Source organism: Cyanistes caeruleus, chromosome 2, assembly GCF_971803275.1.
Source record: "Cyanistes caeruleus chromosome 2, bCyaCae1.hap1.1, whole genome shotgun sequence".
NCBI classification, from domain to species: Eukaryota; Metazoa; Chordata; class Aves; order Passeriformes; family Paridae; genus Cyanistes; species Cyanistes caeruleus.
The window spans coordinates 64,948,602-64,975,841 of record NC_141702.1 but is presented as its reverse complement, the minus strand read 5'-3'; the positions used below and the strand labels follow the sequence as shown (position 1 = coordinate 64,975,841).

General features: G+C 36.8%; 1 protein-coding gene across 9 annotated transcripts in view; it reads right to left on the bottom strand.

The window, feature by feature from the left end:
- The window catches only part of UTRN (utrophin), a 339,362-nt gene that overhangs the window by 176,960 nt on the left and 135,162 nt on the right, over positions 1-27,240 (bottom strand). For all 9 annotated transcript variants that reach the window (XM_086877551.1, XM_086877555.1, XM_086877553.1 and 6 more), the window contains 12 exons: positions 25,713-25,904; positions 23,790-23,962; positions 19,633-19,783; positions 18,126-18,301; positions 17,106-17,241; positions 15,957-16,106; positions 14,732-14,816; positions 12,985-13,190; positions 11,729-11,846; positions 8,376-8,581; positions 6,656-6,810; positions 1,120-1,309 (listed from right to left, as the gene is read on the bottom strand). In XM_086877551.1, the coding sequence (XP_086733677.1) occupies positions 1,120-1,309; positions 6,656-6,810; positions 8,376-8,581; positions 11,729-11,846; positions 12,985-13,190; positions 14,732-14,816; positions 15,957-16,106; positions 17,106-17,241; positions 18,126-18,301; positions 19,633-19,783; positions 23,790-23,962; positions 25,713-25,904 (1,938 nt within the window). The remainder of the gene's footprint in view (positions 1-1,119; positions 1,310-6,655; positions 6,811-8,375; positions 8,582-11,728; positions 11,847-12,984; positions 13,191-14,731; positions 14,817-15,956; positions 16,107-17,105; positions 17,242-18,125; positions 18,302-19,632; positions 19,784-23,789; positions 23,963-25,712; positions 25,905-27,240) is intronic.

Below are 27,240 nucleotides of genomic sequence, written 5' to 3'. Positions count from 1 at the left end.
AGATTGCAGAACAACAACGAATGGCAAACAACCTTCCATACTCATAGTGCTTCACAGCCACACAGAGCCAACAAACTGTGAAATAACAGCTGTATCTTGGTGTGATTGACTACACAGAAGGCAAGGTAACACAGAAATAAGTCTATTTACACACAGCACTGCCTTCTGTTGTTAGCTGCCTGCGCCCTGTTTTAGCTCTTCCACCTCCACTACATTACACTAGTCGGGAGTGATGCCAATAGAAAGCATAACATTAAGTTCTAAGTGTCACCACTACAGACTAGTCTCAGCATTTCACAAAAAAACCACACCTCTACAGATGAGTTATCTGACTGACTAGAATCATTTGACCGTTGGTGAGTGACATTTCATCTTCTGCAGATACAAGCTTCCACGAAATATTGTGCTCTTCACTATGATTAACAAGAACAGCTTGCTATCAGATCCTGTTAACATGCTTGTTTCATTTCAGTTCAGCATAGATAAGTTCAGATTAAGAGCACTATTAAAAGAAACATCTTTTTTTCAGTATAAACTTCTCAAACCCACTTAGAGATCACAGATTACATCAATCCAAACACAGAGTGCAGGATTTAATAAGCGGTGTCAGTTAAACTCCTTAGTCATTTCTAAGGTTTCCAGTCTGGGGCATGAACAAGAAGCAGGGCCAGCTGGGGAGCTGCTGGGCAGTAGGAGAGGGAGAAGAGGTAATCCAAGCACGACAACTTCTTGGATTGCCAAAAATGCAGGAGGAAGGTGGCAGACAGAAATAGGAGAGAGTGCAGCCCAGGAGGGCTTTACTTGGAGAGAAGTAGATTAAATTGTTTGGTTGGACAATCACGCAACATGACTTGGTTTAATGAAGCGTACACTTCCTGAATGCAGTCACCCTCCAAGGACATTTAAGAGCCCTCAGTGCCAAAGACATACACAAAAATATGTACTTCAAACCTTAGGAAGACAAATCTGCTTCCTTCATACACCTGACTTCTAAAACACTGTTTTAGGAAACACCTTTCAATAGGCTGCAGCTTTCCCCAGGCAAGTAGATAGCTTTTCTTTTTAACATTTGCTATTGAGAGAAAACCTGAATAACAGCAGCATTATTTACTTTCTTACCTGCATTTGCTTTCTGAGTTCCCTTATGCAGACATTGTCCTGAGCAGTGTTCTCACGCTCGGATGCATCTGCCAGAACGTTTACTGTTGTCTCTGCCTCTTGAAGCCACTTGAGGAAGCTCTCCAGATCCTTGTGTGAGGCCTGTACTGTCTTCATCTCTGTCTCCAAGAAATTCTGCCTATCAAGAGCCCTGAAAAGAAGACAAGTGTCAGAATATACCCCCATATATATACATCATAATGAAACTACTAAAAGGAAATCTCAAAGATATCTAGTAAGAAACTACACATCTGTACAGCTTGTTTTATCATTATTTATCTCACTATTTTTAGTGTATTTATAGCTACTCACAGATGTCCTGAACTGGTTATGCATTTGACAGATCTTTTGAAAAAGGCATTAAAACTCAATTATTAATTGAAAACCTAGATTTTCCTTTGAGATGTTACCATTATCAACTTATGCTACCCCAAATAGTAGAAGTGTTATTTCCATGTGTGACAATTGGGCTTTTCCCCACCAACAAAAACCACATATGGAGCAGAAGCACTGAGTACTTGGGGTATTTTTACTCCTCTTTTACAGTAAGCAGAAACACTGCCATAAATTCTTACGAGTTAAAGTGCTAAGGGATGCAAAGTCAGACACCTGGTTCTCTGCCAGAAAACAAGACTTTTCATACTATCACTCAAACATACAGAATAATACACTGCCATCATAACAGTCAACCCACGCTCAATGAACTTAAAAAACCTAAAAAAAAAAGACTGGCAGAATATGGTCCAAATTTTCAATCTTCCAAAAGATTTCCAACTGATGCAAACATTAAAGTTTGTGTCCATAAGGGGATCTTTTCATGTAATAACAATATAATCCAAACACTTTAAGTTATCAGCAACTTCAAACAATTTCCTAGAAAAAAAAAATCACCTTACAATTCTACATAACAGTACTGTCTCCTAGTGATTAAAATGAAACTCAGATGAGAAACTATTATAGTCAGCAATTTTAAAAGCTCTGATTAGCAACATTAATAAAGCATGACAAACTAAATTTTATCCATTTGAGGCTGTTATTTTGCACCACTCTTCACAAAATCAGGACAAAAGAAAAAAGCTGTCTCACACCAGCACACTGTAGAGCAACCTCTAACAGCTAGAATGCTTTTGCTGAGTAAGTAGAAAGCCCAGTTTTATTTTCATATCAAGCACTAGCTGTATTATAGGATTTTAGGGGTAAAGTGATATTTAATTTCAAGACAGACAAGGCCAAAACACTCAGTATTTGGTATTTCCACATTTCTCCAGACAGGCCCAAACTTGTGTCTTCTGCATCCTCCCATCTACTTCAGCTTTCTTTCTTCCTTCTTCCTTGCCATGCTGTGGCAAAAGTGCTGCTCAGCAGTATGAAGGAATAACTATGTTTGGAATTGTGGATTTCAGAACTAGTTAAAATATTCCTTTTAGAAAAGAAGCAGTGGGTGTTCAGTACCATTCAGGATGGCAATTCAAAGCACATAGCCTGGTTCACTCGCACATCAGATGAGACAAATACAAGTAAAAGCTGTTTTCTCTCAAAGACTGTGAGGAAATCTCATGCAACCCCAATTCTGCCAGGTTCACATTCCTAAATTTTAGGATAATCAACTAAAATTTTTAGTGACAATTTGCACAAACATAGTTTTGCAGCCCCTACTTTAGGAGCTTAGGTTTTACATCACTTGTTAATAATTGCTTTATCCAAAATAAGAGTCTAAGAACCATTCCTGACTTTGTGCTTGCCCAAGTTTTGGCTACTAGCAAATGACTAGGAGAGCAAGTAGTCTTCATTCTTGCTTCTCACCTGCAGCTGGTATGCTTCACCTGGTCTTGAGAAAAAAATAGTAAGTAACATGCTAGGGATAACAAGTAGTTTGATAGACATTGTCCAGAAAAGTTAATAAGCACCAGCTAAAAAATTAGAGCACACCAAGGAACTGTGAGAAAAACATAAAGTAAAAGCAGTTATGAGTTCTAACTTCAAAACCCTCTCCCCTCTGCAGGGATTTTCTTCCCTAGCAGGGGGTTAAGGCCAAAGGTGGAAGAACAGGAGTGACAGCAGCAAGAAGAGACTGGTAATAAAGGTGACCTTCAAAGAAAAAGAACAGCCCCAAAGGATGAAACACAAAGTGACCCAGATCTCTAAGTCTTAGTACTGATGTATTAGATAGGAATCAAGACAAGTTGAACTTTGAAGTTAACAATATTCACTGAAGAATATTTCCTTCATCCTAAAGTTTTAATTTCTCATGCTTTCTGCTTGGTTGAGCTTTAAGCAAAGAATGAAATCCTATTACTGACCCACTGCTGCCATATATTTGAATTATAGCTGAAAAACAATCCTGTCACTAAATACGTACAAATTCACAACTAACTTTCTAAGATTATATGGGTGTTTTTAAAGAGATCATGTTTAGCACTAGTAAGCAACACTTTTAGAGAGCAGATGGAAATACTTTCCTCCCCTGATAATAAAGACCTCAAACATAAAAAATGGAGAATTCTGTACTGCAGATTAAAAACTACCCCATGCTATAAAAATATAATTCAGATTTTCGTACAATTCCAACACAATTAGAGCAGCCTCAAAAGACAGAGGATCTGTACATCTTCCAGGCTGCAAAAACTAAACATGGGGAGAAGCTGGAGAATTATTTTCAAATGCAGCTAACTTAATACAGTGTTAGTGGAGAAAGTCTATGCAGATTCTATTGGCAAACACACACCCAAGAAAAGAAATTGTTATTCTATTATTTAAGTTTTCATGGCTCTGTTTCAGGTTTCTGTTCCACCCATTATTTTATCAGATTTATACTAAAAATCTGCAATGCATACATGTGCATGATCAAAAGAAATTCAGAAATCAACATCTGAAACAGTACAGAAAGCAGCTATAATCCATTACCAAGGCAGCACAAGCACATAGAATGACTATAGTTTCACCCTGAAGTATAAAAATAGAACATAAATAGCCACTGGGCAAAGTATCCAATTTACACAATGTCAAGCTGGGGGAGCTTCAATCTCTTAAGGCCAACAGTTTTAAAATAAGCTCCTTCACTTTACATGCCATGGCTACAGACTTCCTGGTAGTGTTCTTATGGTGACCACAACAACAATCCTTCTGTTTTTATTACTAAGGACCCTTTTCACAGCCTCCAAGGAGGGGAACAAACTGCTATTTTAAAGCATTATGCTAGAAATATGGATTTATTCCTCTTGAAGCCATAGGGCTACATGTCCACTCTAAGTATAAGCCCCACGTGTCCCAACATCTGTCATAAAAAGTGAGCCTCGTCACTGGTATTTCCATTTCTTGCATTTGAATCATATATAAAAACCTTCATCCTGTTGAAAAAGTGTTTTTGTTGCACATTCTCCCCTTTTAGTCCCACCACGCTGCTCAGATGGGGTTACACTGAGCAGCTCCACACTGGCTACCCGACGGCTCTCTGAGTTGTCCTTTACATTCTGCCACTAGTTAATAAACAAAGCAGATATTCACCTTCCTTAGGCTGCAGACTTCACACAGTAGCCCCAGTGATCATTAAGGAGCTTCAGTTATACACAACAAAATGCAGTAGCTTATTATTTTAGACTTTAAGCAGATTCAAAACTAATTAGATGCTTCCAGGCAGGAGCTCTGCTTTCTGGTCACCTTCTCTGACTAGTGGGCAGTTTGATGCCAGTTCTAGCCATAACACTGCAAAGTCTGAATGTGAATGAGACTACTACAGAGTTTTAGTCTACTGTCAATGCTAATCCAACAAGGAGCTGTTTCCCTTCGTCCTTTAATTAACAAGGAAACAAGCTGCCACATCCAAAGCACAAAATGACAGAAAAAACTATCTTCCTCCAAGGAAGGATAAGATGACATTCTACTCCGCTTCCTTCATTACCTGCTTACTGAGAACAGTCCTGCCAAGGAGGACTTGGGGGTGCTGGTGGGTGAGAGGCTGGACATGAGACAGTAATGTGTGCTTGAAGCCCAGAAAGCCAATCCTGTCCTGGGCTGCATCCAAAGCAGTGTGGGCAGCAGGGTGAGGGAGGGGGTCCTGTCCCTCTGTCACACTCTGATAAGACCCCACCTGGAGCGCTGCATCCAGCTCTGGGGCCCCAGCATAAGAAGGATGTGGACCTGTTGAAGTAGGTCCAGAGGAGAACCACTAAAATATTCTGAGAGCTGGAGCCCCTGTTCTATGAGGAAAGGCTGAGAGTCAAGAGTTGCTCAGCCTGGAGAAGCAAAGTCTCCCAGGGGACCTTATAGCAACCTTGCAGACCCTGAAGGGGGCCTCCATGAAACATGGAGAGGGACTTTTTGCAAGGGCATGTAAGGACAGGACAAGAATAATGGCTCTAAACTCAGAGAGGGCATATTTAGATTAGCTATTAGGAAAAAATCTTCACTGTGAGGGTAGTGAAGCACTGGAATGGGAGAAGCTGTGAACGTCCCATCCCTGCAAGTGTCCAAGGTCAGACTGAATAGGGCTTTGAGCAATCTGATCTAGTCATCTATGGTCTGCCCATGGCAGGGGGGTTGGAACTGGATGATCACCTCCAATTCAAACTGTTCTGTAATTCCACAATTTCTAAAACATTCTCCTCCTCTCACTCCTCAAGAGATAAAATCTCCTTATGCTTTATTAAGTAGTCTTTTCATTCCTTTAACTGGCATTCCATTCCAAAGGCAGCTGCTTCTTTCACATGCACATATATACATACAGACTTCAGCTGTCATCTTCCCCACTCCCACATACAGAGGATCAATTTTGTCTTCTCTCCAACCACAATGCACATAGACTTTTAGATTCCAGAGTGAGACACTATTCTAAATGTTAATTGTCTATCAATACCAAATACTCTAAAGCATTTCTGCAGAAATTAGATTACCCTGATTATGCATAGGAAATACCACCTTTTCATCGAGGCATATCTGCAGATACATCTTAAATAGAGGATGAATAGAAGGAAGGAAGGAATAAAAGGAATTTCAGTTCCTACAGCACAAGTATTTTTTAGGTGGGAGTACTGGAAGGGTTTCACTCGAGGTCCCAAAGCACAGCCTCATTCAGGGGAAGTTTCCATTAGATGAGAGACCATAGGGAATTAATGCATGGGAAGATGAAGTCGGACACTCTCAGCCTTACAAAAAGGAAGGACAATAGCAAACTACAAATACACAAATCATATCAGCATTAAAGAATAAGAGAGGAACTTTCAAAGACACTTAGAGAACAATAGCCACAGGAAAACCTAAAACCAAACATGAGAAGTCCCTTCTTTTTCTGCTTAAAAATATACCTCATAAATGGGAAGTCATACAGAACCTTTCCATTGTGAACTGTGAGAATTTCAATCACCTAAAGAGCTTGACTGCAACCCAGCAGCCCTAAATGCTGCACCAAAGCACACAGAAAAGAGACTACAACACACATGTATAAAGAGAATGCACGTTTAAGACACCAGCTGCTACAGATAGAGTGAAACCTTATAATTACCTTTGGTTCAGATTAACCCAGCAAGTGTTCATTTGGTCAGTGGTTTCCTTCACCTTCCTTGAGTCATCATCACGATACTCTCGAAGCAGTTTATTAGAAAGATCATTGAATGCTGCTACTGTGATGTCACCTCTGTGCAAATCCTGTACTAACAGCTAAAAAGCAATGCCAAATGAGATGGATTAAAATCAGGCTATTTCTCATATTATGCATTTTATCAGCTATTATAAACCATCCCCTCATTTTTTCCCCTTTTTTAAAAGGCAAAATGTGCACATTTTTCATCTAGGAGTACAACTTTAAAGAGAAAATCTACAGATATAACTATCCTGATAATGAACTGATCAAAACAGATATAGGTGAGAAAAAGTGGTGTTTTCCCAGAACAAATGTTAGAGAAATCCTCTTTTACAGTCTATGGACAACAGAAATAAAAACACGTCTGCATTCTGAGTAGCATGAATAAGTCTGAATTATTATAATAGCAATATAAGTGGCATCTAAAAGCAGCATAAATTAAATTTGCAGTATGAGAATTTTATTTCATTCTTTGGAGTAATATGTTGGCTTTTTGTTTGTTTAAAATTAAGAAAATGCATTAGAAATGTTTATTTTTGCAAGATATTTAACGTGACTTGACTTAGAAAATCTAAACTCAAGATTATTTCTAAATGAAAAACAATATTTGCATATATATATATACATATACACACACACATATATATGCAGTTACATATTATGGCCTCTAACTTTCTGTTTGGGCATGGGCCTGCTTTCACTTAAGAAAACAAAGTAGACCTAATAGTCCATTTCTATTTCCCTGCTCAAGTAGAGATGGACACTAGTCAGATAGTTGTGCAAAGCACACAACTTCACTGTGTACTTAAACAGCTATGGACTGGTAAGCAGCTCTCCCATTCATACTCCCTGCCTCTTTCCATTCCCAGCTGCACCCCTACATTTCCCCTGCATGAATATATAAGTATATATATATATATACTTATGTGCATATATATATAGATATAGATATATATATCTCTATATATCTATATATATGCACATATTTTTAAAATTCTATTATCCCTGTTCTAAATACTGCACTGGTAAGAGCCTCCTCACTGCTTTATGACTTTAGTTCTCATACTGTGCCACCTACAGCCTGCCCTTTTTCTGACAGCCACCAGGACAAAGGACACTAGACTAACAGATTTATCACAGTATGCTTGACATGATATAAAAAGCATCATAGATTGCAAAAAAAAAAAAAATGAACAAGAGCATTGGATATGCCTGGCACCCACCAGAAGTGAAATTCAGGACAATTTAAAATACCTTAGTCCATTTCTTGACTTACTGAGCTACTGTTAAATATTTCCATAAAGTCAATTGTGTGGCAAAATTTAAATCACTAAATTTGAATTGGTCTGGGGTTTACGCTTTTTGCATAACATCATTTCTTTGATGCTACATTATACTCCTTTCAGCTAAGCTTCCAAAGACACACATGAACACATGACACCTGTTTACCTCCCAGAATGGGATTCTTGGGAAGTCTGAGATATTGAAAAACAGACAATTAAGAAAATACCATACCCAAAAAGAGAGAAAATAATACAACAACTAAAGTGCACATTCACTCATTGTCAGTACTGCTCAATCAGTAGCATTACACAGCCTCAGGAATCTGGTATGGAAAAAAAATAAGCATAAATGGTCTTACTTTGCTCTCTGCAATCTGTTTGGCAAGCATCTCCTTTGGGGCCTGCAGGAGCATTCTCAGACGGATCTCACACTGCTCCATGAGGTGCTCCATCTCCTGCCTCTGCTCGTGCCACTGCAGGCTGTCTGTCAGCATGTACTTCAGCTGCTGCTGCCGCACCTCCACGCTGTGCTGGGTATTGTCCCACTGGTTCTTCAGCTTCTCCACTGCAGAGGACAACACACAACACAAAAAATATGAGGCAAATGAAAAAATAGCCATAACTACATCTTAATTTTCATGGCAAAAGGCAATAATATAAGGCACTCTCAAATACAACAGTCTCCATATTCAGTATTTTAGTTCCTCGTGTAGTTGACATATTCACAGAAGCAAATGAAAAAATCATTTGGTTTCCTCTTATTTAAGCAGGTCAGCGTACAAGTAACAACTATTATTTCTTATATATATTATTATAATATTTCAAAGTCATTATTTAAAGTACACACACACATAGGAAACTGCACTGCAGAGATATGTCAGCAGCAGGGCTCCAAGGAGCACAATTTTAGGGTGATTGGACCAGCAAGTCATCTTTGTGCATCTGTAACTCAAATCAGTACAAATAAATAAGTAAATAAATACTGCTTAGCTTGAACAAAGCAAACTGACCACTCCAGACCACCATCTCATGGCACCTGGACTACAATTTTGGCCAAGGTAGAATCATTCTACAAGACAGTAACAACCTGCTTTGGCAACTTAATTCCACCACGGGTCTCTACAGAATTAAGCAGATTACACACAGAACAGAGGAGTTATTGATTCCACCCCACTTCCTTCATGTGGAAGGAATTCCATTCCTCTCTCAATAAATAGTTGCATTAGGTGATGGATAAACACACTTAACCTTTAATAAACAAGGAGTGAAAAAGACAACATAAGAGCCTAGAACAAAAAGTGCATCACAAAAAGCAGTGAATCTGTCTTTAGAGGGAAATGCATGGCATCATACCTTTCCCTGGATACTTACAGACCATTAAATTAAGTGGATTACTTGTACTCTTATAGAGGTGGAAACAGGTTTCTCTACTACCTGTTGTGACAGTTATAGGGAACAAATTGTATCACTAAGAATGTGATAAAAAAGAATGTTGTAAAAAATTCTGTAAGAATAACGTAAAAAAGTGAATGGAGAAAAGCAAAACCAAAAAAGGCTAAGCTGGATTTCTTGAGTATCTCTCTATTATGATCAGAAAGAGGTACCCAGTATGTAAGACATTCAGTGTATTTATTTTAACAGTAAGTACTCAATTTTATTAGAAAATTAACACACTTGATGCTCAAATCACTTCAACTTTCCATGAAGTAAAAATGCCAAAGGTTGCATTTAAATTGAACCAATTTAAGTGTTTTTCATTTTTTTTAACCTTTTGCAATTATACAAAGCCATTGTGCTTCATCTGCTTGAGAAAAATCTCTTAACTTTAATATATTCAACAATATCCACAAAGCTCTCAAAGACTGTGGCAGCAAAGCCCACCTATCAGAGTGAATATCACTCCATCATGCTGGTGGACAACCCAAATAATTTGTGCGATATAGATTCATCCACTTCAACCCACAGGCAGCTTGTGGATTAATTTTCAAACACAGGATTTGACATTTACATAATAGTATTGCTATTACAGAACAAATTCTTATTAATGGACAGATTAACCTTACTCTCTATACTGCTGACATATTTGTCCTTTTTTTTACCTCCAGCCAAATAGGTCAGAAAAACAGTGACACTCCTGGTAGACTTAGCATTTGGTGGGTTCAAGAGGTAAGTTCCTAAATAAAGTTGTCATGGGCACCAGTCTGATGTCACAGGCAGAAGGACAAGAAAGAATTCCTGATGAGACTGTGTTTTCAATTCCCAGTGTCCATAAAGCAATCGGGAGGGACATTCCAGAGAAGGAAGCTCTTCTCTGTTTCTCTGCTCCTAACAATTTGAATAATTATGCTTCATCTGACAACACAGCAGACTCACAGGAGGTTGTAGGACATTGGTATATTCTGATATATATATATATATATATATCTATACATACTCAGTGTTTAAACTACAAGGTGCAAAAGCAGCCCTGAGCTTCACTTTTCCAAAAAGAGCAAACTTTTCTTAACAAATGTCAGTGGTTTAATAAAATCTTAATTTTTTCACGTTTCATGACAGGCAGAACATCTTCACACACATCTAAAGTATCTACTGGAAGCTTAATCCATGGCACCATATACAACTTCTCTTTTCTCACCCCAGATGAGCATGACCATTCTCGAACTTCTACCACACAGTCCTTTACTTCTTGTTCAGCTTTTCTGAAGAACCCAGAATGTTTTCTGACTGAGCCCATGTCCCCTTGTTGACTGACTCCCACAGACTATATGGTTATTATCTTGCCCTGAGTTTCTACCTCACCACTAGCTCTGAGCAACTGCAAACTAAGTTGGTTCTTTGAATCTTACTGCCCCTCCCAATGCATAGCCTGTGAACCTCAGACAGCAGATGCCATCTCATCAGACCCTCAGAAAAACCACCCATCTGTGGGCTTTCTATCTGACCACATCATCTCCATCAAGTCTAACAAACACCAAAGAAATTCATGTAGATGGAGTAAAAGAAAACTGCATTAGAGAGGAGAACATAAGAAAATATATCTTTCCATTTTTACATCTATGGTATTCCCTGCTGCATGAATTTTCTAATCTTAGCAACCAGCAAAGCTTAAGACTTCAAAAAACAGATTGTCCATTAGTTTCCAACTGTGACAATTGCACATTTCTTAGGTACCAGTAAAATAAATTTTCAAAGAGTGGGGACCTTTAAACTGAAAATTAAATTTTCAAGTACACATCAGTGACTTAAAAGCTCTACTCTCAGGCAACAATTTTCAAAATACACAGATAAAGTCATTGTCCTCAAGTCAATACATTCACGTTTTTAAATGTCCAGTGCCTCAGAGTTCAACAAAAAAAGCAACATGATTAGCTCCATTTCTCAATAAATAAAATCCTCATTACTGGGTCTGTGACTGTGAAGCAATGCAAATCCTTCACAAAATATTTCAAAATCCCAGCAAAACTATTGACCTTTACTTTACTTTACTTGTTTACTTGAAAACACAGTCAGTCAAAAAAACAAGAAGCAACTCTTGTCTCAGGAATTTTCATTAGACTGTTTAAGTGAAAGCCACCCAACTTCCAAGTTTTCTTTTCTTTTTCAAGGAAGACAACTTAAGCTATGCTCAATCAAGAATTTTAGAAAAAGACATGAAGATTTTTTTATTGCAATGGAAACAATGTATTTGCAAACATAGGATGGAGAAACTTACTTTTTTCTGTGATCTCTGTCCTAATGTCTGAACAGGAAGTTTTATTTTTCAGATTCTGAGCCAATGTAAAAACAGAATCAAGCTGAGGGTGCCGATGGTCCATATCTGCATTGGTTATCTGGTGAGAATTAGGATATGATTTTTAAGTCCAAAAAGCAGAAAATAATTAGATTCATCTGTATTATTTAGGTAAAAAAATACATGTGTCTCCACAAGTATATAGCTAGTCCCATCATTACTGTAACCCTTGAATTGTCACAGTAATATAACACTGCTTTAAAGAGCTAAAACACTGTAAATAGCAGTTAAAGAAAATCCATAGGTCAAGATTAACCTGTACAAACCACAGTTACCACAGTTGTTGCACAATGTTTTCCAATATCTATTTTTCACTTTTCCATAACTTATTTTTCTCCTAACCAAGTTGGCATCATTTATAAATACCAGAAGCAGCAGTGGGTGCAGGGGGAAAGTGAAGAAGAAGAACTGGAAGGACCAGCCTATATAATGTTGCTCTATAAACCATTGTTCTCTACGTGGCAATGTACCAGAAGCCCATATTTCAAGTATTCTACAGATAAACGAAATTGTTTCCAAAGCTACATCATGTTATTCTTCAAAATTCCAAACTATGTGAGATACAGAAACAGTCCAGCACTTGTTTAGCCCACAGCTTTTACTCTACACTTAGTTAATTGATATTAAGTCAAACAAAATGAACCTTAATGTCTGCATACATCTTACTAATACTGCCCTTAGTCACGGGACAACATAGCATGAGCTAATAACAGAAATAAACATTTACATCATAAGCATTTATGTTACAACTTTTAATTGTCTTAGCATGTCTATGGAAATCAGTTTAGTGTAACTACTGCAAACAAAACTCATTAGAAACCAGTAAAGAATGAATCAAAGGTCACCCACTAAGTAAACATGAAGCTTCTCCAAAGTCTTCTGTGTAAGTTAACTGTTACAAATCCCAAAAGATGTCAGGAGGTATTCTCCATTTTATTTGTTTGCAACAAAAAAATAACAGTGTTTAGCTCACATAGGAATACAAAAATAAACTGGAAATTACTCTGAAGGAGAAAGGGGTTTAAGTAACAGCATTTAAAGTATAACTTCCATGTTATGCATTTAGTTGCAGTCAGGTGTTTTTTCCCCTTAAACTCATTGCTTTTAGTTTCTTTAGTGAATGTAAGAACTATTAAAATGTGAGACAATTTCCTACTAGCCTTCACAAAAACACATACTTTCATTCGTGCAATAGTCCGATTGATCTCTTCAGTGTTCCCCACAGTGACTATGTTTGACTTGAGCATCTGGTCAATCAATACCAGCCAGTCAGCCAGCTCAGTTCTAGTTTTGTCCAGATCAGCAGGTGCAGAAAGTTCCAAAGCCTGCTGAGTCTGAACAGGAATTTCCAATGAAGAAGATGCTAGCACCACCTTTTGGATATCTGAAACAGAGTGTGGGGGTTCTGTTAAAGAAAAAGTAGTCATGGCCACACAAGCAGTTCTCAGAATTACAGGGGGTGTTTTTTAACTCCTATAAATATGCAACAGCATTTAAAGAGAAAGCACAGCAAAAATTGTATTTTAACAACCAGAAGCTAAGCAATGAGAAATTCCTTTTTCATTTTTAAGGCAGCTATTTTTTTTGCTGCATGCCAAAAAGACTCATCCAAATTATTCAGCCTAAAATCAAAAAAAACAAGAGGAAAACTTGCAAAGACAAAATTACATTAAACCTAATGGAATGAAGCTAAATGTTCATTGACACTTATTAAGATTAAACCCCAATACTTTTGTTCAAGATAAACATCTAAAACTGCCTTTTTCTACTATGTAGCTAAAAGGTCTTCTCTACTGTTGGCTCATAATTCACTTCAGCACAAGTGAAGCTTCTGTAACAGATGTTTCATGGATTTGGCATTACACAACTGTCTGAGGAAGGGACAGATGCCCACTAATTTAGTCACACCTTTCTCTCTTTTTAACCTGACACAACAAAGAAGTGAGAAATGAGTTGAATGAATACTAAGATCCATTCCAGAAGTTGTCTTCTAGTTCCAATAAACACTAAGTTACATCAAGCTGGAGCATGAATATTTCACACTTCCCTCACACAACAAAGCACAGGAGCTTTGTTTAACAAACAGTTTGTATGAAAGGAGAGCAAGCTGAATTCAAGGTTTTAAAAGGATTAAACAGAAGTTGGTTTGCCTCCAATTTTGTTTACTGATGCTAAATTAAAAAAAATTAAAATAGAGATATTCACAGAAGTTTGAGTTGCAAATTGTTTCGGGCAAGGGCTGTCTTCTTTACCTAAATTTCCGAAAGGAAGACCTGGGCATTTTGTTTACAATCTGTATTTTCTGAGCTGCCTCCAACAACTTGAAAATATGACCAATGTCAGTGTCTGATACAAGAATATATATTTAGACAGCTTTCCCTAAGAGATTCAGGAAAGTCAGTATCAAGCAGACAAGGGAGACCCATCTGCCCCCTAACTGTGCTGAAAGAAGCAGAATGGCCTTTGTTTATAGGACTGCAAAAAATCTGCGTGCAAGAGATACTTTACAAATAATTAGCTGTAGGGAAAGCTTCTAGTGGATCTTAATTAGTCAAAGGCATGTCCACAAATCCACAGAAAACAAAACACAGGAAATAAGCTGTCACAAACACAGCTATTTTGGTTTTTACTCTGTACCTAGTCCTGATGAGGAAGCCTAAGCTTTATAAAAATTTCTCCATTTCAAAATTCTTAGAGGAACTCTGAAAGACTCCCCCAAGTCCTGACCAGTAACATCTTCTCTACCCAAATATACCCTCTCTCCCACAGTAATGAGAAGGCAGCCTCAAGTTCAGCATGATGCTTCAACATTTCTTATTTATATTTGTCTAGGTTCATAGTGTTTTTTCCTCTTTTAATTACTTTTGACTGCAAACAGGATTACACTCAAGACAATTAAGCAGAACAGAAGGACCGATCACTCACCAGGAGGCTTTGTCTTTGTAACAAGGCGGGATTGCCCAACAAATGCCTCCAACTCTCTCACTTTGTCAGGCAGTTCTCTGAACACCTACAGCCCAGCAGAGAGAAGTCAAAACAAACACAACCTATATTAATGGCAGAAAAGTAATCTCTTATTGGAACACAAAATATTCTATACCATGCCTCAGATACATTTCAATTATTTTTTGGAAGGTATCCTTTAAAAAACAGTAAAAACTTCAAGAGGTGCTAAAGTGTTTTTTCAATACATCCCACTCTCACTCCTAAATAGTGAAGAGAAAGAAATAAATTGTTGTGGACAGGTCGTTTAAATATTTTTTACTGTCTAACCACCAAACTCATTATTTGAATATATTTTGAAGAAAAAATTATACAAAGCATGATTTGTACAGAAACAGAACAGTAGAGAAATGGGGAACTAATTGAAAAAAGAAAGTGTTACAACTCTACTGTAGTGAAAACAAATTTGCCTGTTTGCTTTTAAAAAGTTTTTAAAGGCAATGATGAAAATGCAGTGCTCAAAGCAGTAGGGGACCCCCCGCTATTCTCATGGCTGAGTTGGTAAAAACACATCTTTTTCTTTCCCTGAACTGTCAAAAGCCCCTTTCCTCAATAAATTCTTACCTCTATCATCCAAAAATCATCTAAAATAATTTAATTTTCTCATTTGGAGCTTCAGGCTTTGCTTGAAAAAAAACTTGCTTTATTCCAGCCAGCCTTGCCAATGAGCTTAATCACATGAGTTTCTAATTTATAGTAATGGTTAAGAAGAATTCTTACACTTGGTAAGATTTTCTAAGCTTTATCACAGCTTTGTTTCTTTTCCTCTTAACTGCTGTAAACATTCAACTTTGCTACACAGCAAAGATTCATTCTAACTCTCCATTTCAAGTTAATACATTACTGTTTGACTCAAAATCTAGCTGATACTTTTCATCCATCTTTCAAAAAAAAGCCAATACAAAAGGAAAAAAACCACAACTCACACCAGAAAAAGCTAAGCTAACCGAATTTACTCAGTCTGATGGAAAAATGTCCATCAGTATCTTCATGTGTAAGTGGTTTGGGGTACATTTCCTGATCATGCCTGTATGGTTTCCAAGTCATTTTATGTACATGCCACAGATACATGTAAAGGAAAACAATCATTCCAAGTATATCATTTGGTTTTCAATCTCAGGTACCCCAGTGCTGGAAAAATGCACACCTTATTCCACCTCGCATTGAGGGACTGCAGGCAACCTGAAAGTTTGTTTTTTTCTTGAAGATCAATATTTTCATCCAACAGCACTTCAGGTTCAGTTCTGTTCAGCCATTCCAATTTGTCACTCAGAACTTCCATTTCTTCACTTAAGACCTAAAATAGACAGAAGAGTTTGAGACTGAAATAAAATGCATGCATGCTTAATTAAAGGAGGAGGAAAGCTTTCTTTTAACTCCAGTATTAGGCATTTTCCTGAATATAAACAGAAAAGTTTCTATTTTGGTTTCTATGCTTGATCTAGAAATTATTGAAACATTTATTACCTTTCACTTCTAGCATTTATATTAAGGTAGATGACAAGAAAAATTACACTTTGATGACAGGCAGGAAATACTCAACTGCCATGAGTGAATTTGTTTAGGCAAACAGAACTGCAACAAGTTTACATCATTATAAAGACTTGTTCAATACTTCCCACGTAGATTTGGCCTAGAAGAGGTTGGTTGGGGTTTTGTTTGGGTTTTTTGTTGCCTCTTTAAAAATTACTGATTTTTAAAAACAAGCAAGTAGATTAGTTGGACTGACTACTCCTCTCGTTCTCTTAGGATTTCAGAAACATTCTTTAACACATTCTACAAACCAAAGATGTTTTGTTGTCAAAGCTAGACACAAAATAAACAGGAAAAATATATACATATGCAAACAACTTACTTCAAAAAACCTTGCAGTTTAAAAAACAGGTTAAATAAAATCTGACACACATAATAAATTATTACAACTGCCAGTAAATGGGACAATGGTGTTACTTACCATTTAAGGTATCAGCTTTTTTTCCTATAGGTTTTAGCAATTCTGAAGTTGACACACATCATCTCCTGTGAAATTCTACTTACTACATTTTATCAGTAGTATATCTGTTTCTCACTGTCTCATACACAGACACCATCTTCTGGCTACACACCAGTTACCAACTCAGCCCAACTTCATTTTGAGGTGCATCTAGCCTGTGCAAGTAATCTCACAAAATTGTCCCACACAAACATGGTATTTCTTTGGTTATTCACAATGTGAAAACTCCCCTCCTCAAAAGCCATGTCCTGATGCTTTACACAAGACACAAAGATATATACATATATACACCATCAGACTTGCCTGTAATTCTTGCAAGTTTTCTTCATGGTTGAATGTAAATCTTGTGTCCAGAGCATTTTCCACATTTTCCAACCAACATCGCAGCTCATCAAGCTTTCTTCTGCACTCTATCAGCTGCTGGTTCTCTCCTTTTAGCCTTAAAAAGCAAAACAAGAAGTCCAACACATCAATCCTACAAATCCTTCTTAATTACTTCTGATGCCTGAGTCAACTTTTTCAGTGCTTGGAGCATTTTAAGGAATTAATTTTATCATCAAAAGACTCTACCATCACCATTAAAATGCAAGATATTTGCAAATAAATACTTCTGTCTTAAAACCAGACAAATTTTAGTTCCAAAGTCATAAAATAGACTTTTAAAAGACTGCAGAAAACATTAAATGTAAGTGATAGTAATGACAACACCTTCATGCCTAATCAATTTAAGGTTACAGAATTTTTCCTGAAGGTTTTAGGGACATGTATAACACTTCCACCAGATCACATAAAACATCAATGAAGTTTCTCAAACTAAATAATTAAGCAAGATCCTATTTTATTCCTAAATGTATCAGGAGATGTTAAAACGATGAAATTACATAAAGATCTTACATTACAGTATTGTGGAAATTCAAGAACAATACAAGTTGTTTCAATTAGTGTATCTCTGTTAATGATAAAATCAAACTTAATGTAAGGTACTTACAGCTCAGCTTCAGCCAGAGAAAGTAGCTGAGCAATTCTTCCTAAAACATCTGGCTTTACAAGAAAAATTATTTTTAAAACAATGGAAAACTGTAAGAAAAGTAGTTCTGTGGATGTTATTTTGTGAGTTTCTCTAAACAAAGACTTTCTAAGCAGTCAATTTCAGGCGGATTTATGAGAGATTTGTTCTAGAAGACAGTTCAAAACAGATCTCTGAACATTAGGAAATTTCAGATTAATGACAGCGTGCAATAGAATGCACTCTCTCTCCCAGAGTCTACTAAATGAAATTCTCCTTATTGCATCTGCTCAGACATCCAAATTTTTGATTATTACCTCTGTTGTCTCTCCATGACCTCTGTTGTGATTGCTTTCCAGCGTCTATTCAATCCTGCCAGTTTCTCCTGCAGGAAGTTCCCATCTGTAGCAGACAGTTTCTGTATGATCCCTTCCCCAGTTCTGTTCAATGCTGAAACACTGGTCTGATGGCTGCTGACTCCCTCTTCAAGTTCCTATCAGAAACATAAGAGCCATACAGGATTTTATTACTGACCTAAAGTGACTTTGATCTGGTTCATGATATGCAGGATGAATCCAGGGTGCATGCATATTATTTTACTAAAAGAGGCACTTAAAACCATCTTACTTAGAAATGGATGTTGTTGATAAAGCTATTAATGTTCTGGGTTTGAATCTAATTCAATTTTCTAGCTGTCATAAGAAGACACAGAATAGGCCACAAATATTACAAAGAATCACAAGAATTCGTTTAAGCCACCAGTGCTAAAATCTACACTCATATTTGATTCCTTTTCTCTTAATGTACAGCACTTCCTAGTGGTTCTAACAGATGGTTTGACTTTTAACCACGTCTTTTCATGATCTACACTGCAAATATTTCTTTACTTTCATAGTATTTTAGCTAGGATAATTTTGGCAGTGATGCCATGGTCCCAGACACCACAGAAAAATCCATGAAGCTAAAGAAAGTCAGAAGATGTCGGGATTAAATCTTCAAGCACCCCTAATGACTACAAAAGTCTTACACTGTTAGCAAAAATTTCTTTGCAACTAGATTAGTAATAAGATGATTCAAGAAAGAGAAGTGAAATGCCCTAGAAGAAAACTTCAAACAGCAACAAGGATAAAACAGAAGCCGTGTCTTAGACAGAATTTACTTTTCTTTCACAACACACATCTGACACTTGGATAACTAATAGTCTCAAAAGAAAAAAAAAAAAATCTGATCCTTAAAGTTATGCTTTCTTCTCCTTATTTAAAAGGAAGTAAAACAAAAAGACATCAGAGAACTAAATTCCAGAACCAAATCTGAAAAAAAAAATCAAACGTAAGACTCCTGCAACTGGAATATTTTCTTTTTCTAGATTGTTTATACAAAGCAGTATCTCCAAAAGACATTTGTTTAAAGAAACAATTTTCTAAGTTATAAATGATCTTCACTGGGGTCCATTTTTTTAAATTATGAATCAAAAGTAAGTGAAATAATATACTGGATTTTTTATCTGATTAACATATTTTTGAAGCTGTAACGAAACTTATAAACCTACAAATTATAAAAACATTTCAATTATCGAATTATCTCAAACCAATCCATACTAAGAGTGACCATAAAACTCCATACTATAAACAGGAGTTGAGCTGTTACCCAAGAATAAATTTGAAACTGCAGCCAAAATAGAAATGTTAAGAGTTACTGCTTTTTGAAGTGTAATTGCACAGCCTCTCTGCAAATCCATATGTCTATCTATAAAACCACAATTTTAGATTAAAATCTAGGCTTTTTCCTATGAGCTTGCTCATTTTCTGCCCGAATCCCACGTACCTGCTGATGCAGCCCAGCTGTCTGCAGCTCCAGGCTGCCATCTGGCCCACGGGCTTCGGCCAGTAACACTTCAGCCTCCGCTATCCAGTGGGAGAGATCGTTGAGATCACAGTGGAACTGCCTCCACACCTCAACCGCTCTATCAAAGCAACTGGGGGAAAACAAAGGAGTGCAAAATTATCCAAAATTTCACCTAGAAGGCTAGGAATCCCACTCCAGTGAGTAGAAATTTGCCTTGCAGAACAGAAAGACAAACACACAGCCTGGTTAACCAAGTCCTAGTACTGAAGGCTTCCTGGCACGGTAGCAGCTGGTGAAAGCCAGCAGCACAGACTGTCATTAACTTCCAGCTGAAGGAAGAAAGGGCAGTCCTAAGCAAACTTGTTTCTATCACTTAAAAAATAAAGATTGATTAGCTACATCAAATTGGTCTGCAGAACCCTTTCCTCTTTTATCATGAAACACTTCAGCTATCAGACAGTGTGAAATATGAAATATGATTAATTGCTCAGATTTTTTTTCTCCTTCATAAGGAGAAATGGGGTGCTGGTGCCCAGAATTTATTGAGCAAAGGTGATTTTGATTATACAGATTACATATTTGATTATATAGTATTACTGGTGAGCACACATAAGTAGGTCGTACAGAATTCAATCACACAGTAATTTACCAGATATTTCATTGTCATCATCTTTGCAGCCTCGAATTAATGTGTTGTTTAACTTGAAGGGCAACATGTTCTAGCATGGAACAGGCAGAATAACCACAGTCAGAAAGCTGGTTTTTAATAAAATGGGTTCTGTTAACAAGCTAACAAAGTGAGAGCATGAGAAAAACATGTCAGAAAGGAACAGAGTGGCTTGCTTTCTATTTCTTGATTCTTAACTGTTCCAAACTAATAAAACCAGTCATGTTTAAAGCCCTAAGAGGCCAAGGCTACTGTTAATCAGAGGACCTTCTATTTTGACTGAGGAACTATGTCATTTGCAGCCTATTATTGCAAACAATTGCAAATAATCGCAACAGTAAAGACTCCAGGGTTATTGCATATATATAGATGCAATCTAAAATTAGCAGCATAACAAAGATATCTAAAACCGAGCTTTAAAGAGCTACCATTGCAACTGGTATTTTTCATTAATTAAAGTCAACAATCCCAGAGTTCTTAGATTAATTTCATCAAAGTTAAATTCCATCTTACAAAAGATTCTTATTTCTTGACATATACAGGACTTATTAGTAGTTGTTATTATTATCAACCAATTCCAGTAAAGAAGTCTTAATCTCCACTTCAATTTTTCTAACCTTGTCTCCTAATTTTACCATTTCAGCACATAACTTGATTTAATACCCTAGACCAACCTGTACACTGACCCCAAATCAAAATGTCCCTTTATTTCTCACATGAATTTCAGTCCAAGCATATTGTCTCATGACAGTAACTCATTCCACATTTAATCAGAAGATACATTCTAGGCACTTAAAATAGATTAAAAGAAGGTTTTATAGGCTTCCTTAAAAATTAAAGTTTTTGAGGGAATTTTGACCACATGACTTTTTAGAATACAGAATTTTAAACTTCAGAGAACACTGAGATAGAAAGTTTTAACTTGTGCCATTTCTGTTTTGAGACGACAGCTCCATCAGTATTTTGAGCAATGAGCAAAGTTTCACTCCAGTTTTGAGTCAGATGCATGTGCTGCTGTTTCCCTACAAACTGCCTCATCTGAAAGCTTGAAGTATCAAATTCCTGTGACTACTGCACCAAAACTGGGCTATCATTTGCCTCCTCTGCAGGAATCCACTGTTTCCAAGCCACATCTCATTCCCAAGTCATCCACACTTTTAGCACTCGGAGAAAACCCACAGCAAAAGGAGCAGACACAGCAAACCAACACTGTTACAAACAGTTCAAAGCATTAAGTCCATATATACGCACAAAACACACACATTTTTACTCTATACATTCAACTCCAACTGTAGTCAGCCAGTTTTAGTTGACTGCTTAGAAACTTTGAAGTTTAATTCAACTTGTGCTTGGCTTCATCAGAGCATTTACCAAAGGTTTAACTACTTAGTTGGCATTTAATCACCAAATCTTTACTACCTCTGAAAACTAAGCCAATCTTTTGCCAGAGGCTTCTGATGCTGCTTTGTCTAATTTTGTCAAAATCTCCACCCACTCCAGAAATAAAAAAAAAGCCAAAAATTATTAAGGAGAAAGTCATCCAGCTTATACTTAGTGCAACACTAGGAAAAGCAAGATTAAACTTGGCTAAGAAATCTTCTTTGTAACAGAAAGGGTATAAAAATAATAATGCGATTTTAATATTGCAATTAATGATGTCTTCATTGATTGAAGAGCATGATTCTATTAAAATTGCAGCATTTTATATATTCAAGAAGCTATATATAATTTATCTAAATCGGAAGTCCAGTAGTTGCTTTTTGTGTAAAAACAAGCCCAATATTATTTTCATTAATATGCAGATCTTTACAAACTTTATGAAGTTCAAGATTAATGTGGTTCAGCAAGGTGATTGAGGAGGCAATCTGTTGCATTTTGGTAGTTATTCATAAACATTAAACTTACTCTTTTGGTACACTTACCTTTTTCAATTAGGTGACTGCTTAGCCCTGGCTACTTAAAGCAAATTCGAGCAGTAAGTTAAACTTACTGATACTTACAAAACACTAACATTAGTTAAAGCTTTTCAAGTAAGTTACAAGTGGGGAAAAAAAGCGTAACTAGAGCTTAGTGCATACAATATCTATGAGGACAATAAAATAGTTACCAGCATATAAATCTGGCTGGGCACCAGATTCTGGAGCAGTTGTTTCAAGTACAGCAGGTGACCACAAGCACCCAGTAAGAGCAGAGAAAGTTGTACATAGCTGGCATCACTGTTTTCTAATTCAAGAACCCCCAGTGAAACAATATTGCCTGCTGAGTTATTAGAAATCTTGATTCTTCGCTGATCCAGAGGCCCGGAATTTCTGGAAGTCTCTATTTAGACACTACCACCAACTGATTTTTATATCCCTACACATTACATCCATACACAGTGCTCTGAGAAAGAGTGGGAAACATCTGCTTATGTAATACACACCCTTCCTAAAAACAGCTCTTCAAAATACACTACCACATGTGTTTGATATCAGATTTCTTATGCTACAAAGCAAGTAAACAGGCTTAGGCATATACTTTATGTTCTACAAAACTTCTGCATCATCCATTTCCTCACATCATCATTAAAAAGGAAATACCATAAAAGCAAATTAACTACAGTATAAGCCTTTGCATTTAAATTGCATAGAATAATTTTCAGTCATTTAGGGGTTTTTTTTTTGTATAGCAGCAATCTGAGTGTCCACTGCTGCTTGCAGTGTAAGCATCTTCATCTTAGTGCTAACTTTCTGTACACATACTTTGACACTTTTACAAATCCCAACTTAAAATACTCACCTAATACTCTTTTCCAAGACTGACTAAGTGGTACTGAGTTTGTTTTTCAAGATTTAAAACTGATTCAGTTAAGGTAAAAAGGTCAATGTCTCTTCTATAAGGGGTGAGGAGAAATCAAACTTTTTGCCCAAGTGAAACTACACCTATTTGTGGCACAGAAATTCGAAATCGGCATTTCTTAAGCACTTAATTTTAGTATTCTCTTGTTTTCCTAAGAACAGAATTTTCTAATCGGGTCATCTCTCATCTTCAAGTACTTACAACAAATGTTATTGACAACTGTCATAGGTGTTGTATTTAAAGATCCCATTATTTCAAACTGCATCCTTCCTTCAAAAATAAAAAAAATCAGCCTTGAATTCTTCATTAAAAGATGTCCTACTCAATACTATTATTCTAGAACTTTACTTTGGGATACTTTTAAAAAACCAAAATTTTATGTTCTGTAAACAAAACCTTCTATTTCATAAAGCAGAAACAATGAGCTTCATAAAAGCAGCCAAACTTCAATTTCCATGTTAACAGTTTCAACATTCAGTAATTCTGGAAATTATTTTGTAATACCAACATATTAAAGCTGATAACTCCCAAGCTCGTCTTCATCATTAAGGTACATTTGAAAAACACTTATATAAACATGTACATAAAGTATTTACCACATGGCCACGGAGACCAATCATACTTGACTTACCACTTACGATCATTGTACATTCTATTAATTCTGTCCCATTCTGCATTCAACTGTGTTAGTGCATCTCCTATTTGTATTGCTTCAGGTCCAGATGCTTCCAATATAATATCAGGTTGCTTTTCATGTATTACTGCAATTTGATCCCCAAGTTTATCCAAAATATCTTTTATGTTCTGCAAGCACAGTAATGGCACAAGCCATGAGTAAAGTCAACACCAGCAGGAAATAAAAGAGAAAAAAAAAAAAAAAATTTCAAAATTCTTTTCTAAAAATCAGCATCTACCATAAGACCATGACCACCAGTATCAGCAGTTTACAGTTTAAATCAGCTTTACCAACTGAACAGTTCATCACCCCCTTTAAGCATGCAGCCTTTTCAGGTTTTTATGAAAAGGATGAAATATTTCATATACATCCAATTTGTTGCTAAGGTAAAGACTCTGTACGTACGCTCTCCCTGTGTAAAAAAATGAACAACAAAACGCAATTTCATCATGTTTCATGTATCCTCCCATATGCACAGAACTGCAAAAGCATAAGGCTGCATAAAGGATTTAGATTTAAATGACGAAGTTACCTAAGTAGAGTGAGGTAATTTCAAATACCATTGAACTATGATGTGAAAATTCCTTTAAACCAGATACTGTTGTAACACTGCCTCGGTATTCAGAAGACAAATAGTCCATGCAGACAGTGGAATTTACTTATCTTTCTGAATTTAAAACAGTAATGCTTCTAAAAATTCTACGCTCTGGTATTTGCTTTTTCTGAAAACATCCTTAGAATATACCAAAACTTCAAAATCAAATGAGACAACTGCACCAAAATGAAGTATTTTAAACCCATCTTAACATAAACACTCCTAACTGCACTCCAGGCAGCACAGAAGCAGAGTAAGAAGGAATAAGATAATTTCGTCAACAAAACAAAGGCTACCCCTTCTGTCAAAAGCTGGTACCATTCCCATATTTGGTATTATAAAATATGTAAAAACCAAACCAAAACATGAGAAATGGAAGCATGTACACAGCAGAAAGAAAAGCATGTCAGAAAAGTAGACTGGAATTCTAAAAATATTTTATAGGACCTATATAGCAGCTGCAGAAACAGCTAATCTAGCTCTTGGTGACAGGCAAAGGCCAGCTACACCTCAGATATGACACATGGACCCTGCAATGATTCCCAGTCTAGAGAGGTACACCTACACTGCACCATGCCATGTGTAATTCCCAACTCCAATGGATGTTTTATGAGGGGAACTGTTTCACACTTTTTTGTACGCTAAGAATTAACCAGGACTCAGACTTCTCCTTACTCAGCTCATATGTGACAGCAGGGTTCAGTATTTTCAAACATAATTTCTTCATCTCCTTTTGAAAAAGGCCAGGCCCTTAACTACTTCCTCACTGTTAATCACACAGGTAAACCCACTGGCTGACAATATGAAGGGGGAGCTTAAAACAGAAAGAATATTGCTGTTTTGCTCATCTTGTGGCCTTATGCAGAGCTTCATAAAAAGTCAAGAATCACCCTTTCTCCTGTTCCTATTTGAGCAATTGTTTTCAGGTGATCTAAGAACAGCAGCTGCATTAAAAAGCAATCAAGCAGGAATGTAGGGAGATTTGCTTTAGCATTTCTCTAAGTGTTATGTAGCCTATGATGAAAAATACAAGTGTCTACAACAAATTAAACTTTGCTCCCTCAACCTCCCACCCAGTTTTCATGCTGCTGCTACATTTTGTATCCAGATTATGCATGGAAAAAAATATTAGCAAACAGAACTGTCATTTTTTTAGTTTTCAGTGCATATTTATCCTGTAGATACCAAGCAAAACCATAAATACATCAATACAGTTTCAAAGGCGGTGGCCTTCCTGCTGTTTTCCTTCTCCACTTTGAGTATAATGCTTAGGCATGCAGTACCTTCAGTGCATCCTCCTGAGCTGAAAAATCCTCATAGATGCCAGTATTCAGCTCTGGTGCATTCAGCAGCAGTTCAACATCAGCCATGGCCAGCAAAACTTTGTTGATTTCAACCAGGTATTCAGCTGAGAAAGGCAAGGTCCTAACTCCTGTAGTAAACTGGCCTTTTAACCTCTGCTGGACAGGGATTGCCTAAAAACATGAAAATTCATTTGATATTTCAAACAGCCATCAATTTTATGAAAAAAAAATCCCAAATTGATAAACTATATTCAGCATAATTACTTTTCTACATTAGAAGGGAAAACAAAGGCCTTTCTCACAAGATCACATAAATTCGGAAAGCTGCAAGTCCTGCCCAGGACAGTTCATTTTAAAAGTTAGAAAATAGTGGATACCATGCCTCAAAATGACTCTGTATTATTCTTGATTAAAACTCCAAGCAATGGGAAGGGTACCACTGCTTCTCTTAACTTGATCCTTACCAAAACAACACTTCTTGATTAAGCCTGTATCTGGTGTTACAACCCATTCTGCTTCCTTCATCACCAAGATACTGATTTACACTTATTTCCCATCCATATTCTTTTCAGTAAGCATCCCCACCCACATTTTCTAGCCGCTTTTAAAAAATAAATTGGTGCTCCAGCAGTACTCCAATATTTTGCAGCAATAAGAGACATTAACTCCTCCAGAGCTTGGCAATTCTTTTCTGCTCTGGCTGCAAGACTAGGCTGTCTAGCCAAATACCATGTTAGCAGATAAGAAAGTAAGAACAGTAATTTAATGAAGCTTTTCCTTGGCTCAAAAATGGTGGGGGCTGTATCTGAAACATTGGGAAGACTGCTACAGGAAGCTATCCCTCTACCATGCCTGGCAAAAAATTAGCAGAGGTGAAGCAGACTGACAGCAGTTTTTGGCAGCTTTTTTTTTGACATTTCTTGTCGAACAGGATTGTGTTACCATCTCTGAAAAAAACCAAGTTCTTTAAAATCATCCAATAAAAAGAAAGCCCACTTCCAAATATTCAAGAACTCAAGCAACTTTAAATCACCATGTTGATGAATGAGTCAAGCAAGACAGAGGTACAGGACTGTGGGATTTACTAACAGCTAAGAACACCCTTAAGAGTGAAGAATAAATGTATGTTCATAGCAATTTCAGACAGTGAATTTAACTTTGCAATTTGTCTGGGCTGGGTGCACACATGAAAATCTCTAGCACAGCCAACAACCAATAAAATATTAAAGTCCCACTAAGCAAACACCTGACTGTAATCTTCCTCCTTCACATGTTTCTGAGAATTTCAAATAGGTTCCAGATAATTTGAATGACATAACAACCAGCACATGTAGTGCAAATGAAGCAAGGACTGCAGCAAAAAGGATATGTTCATATATTCACCATTCAAAAATGTTCCTAAAGATTTTCCTTGTTTTGTAGACAGCTATGCTGTTCTGAAACTGGGAACACAGCTTTGCTTCCACAACACCTTTACCACTAAATATGATTGCTCTCAGTCATCCAT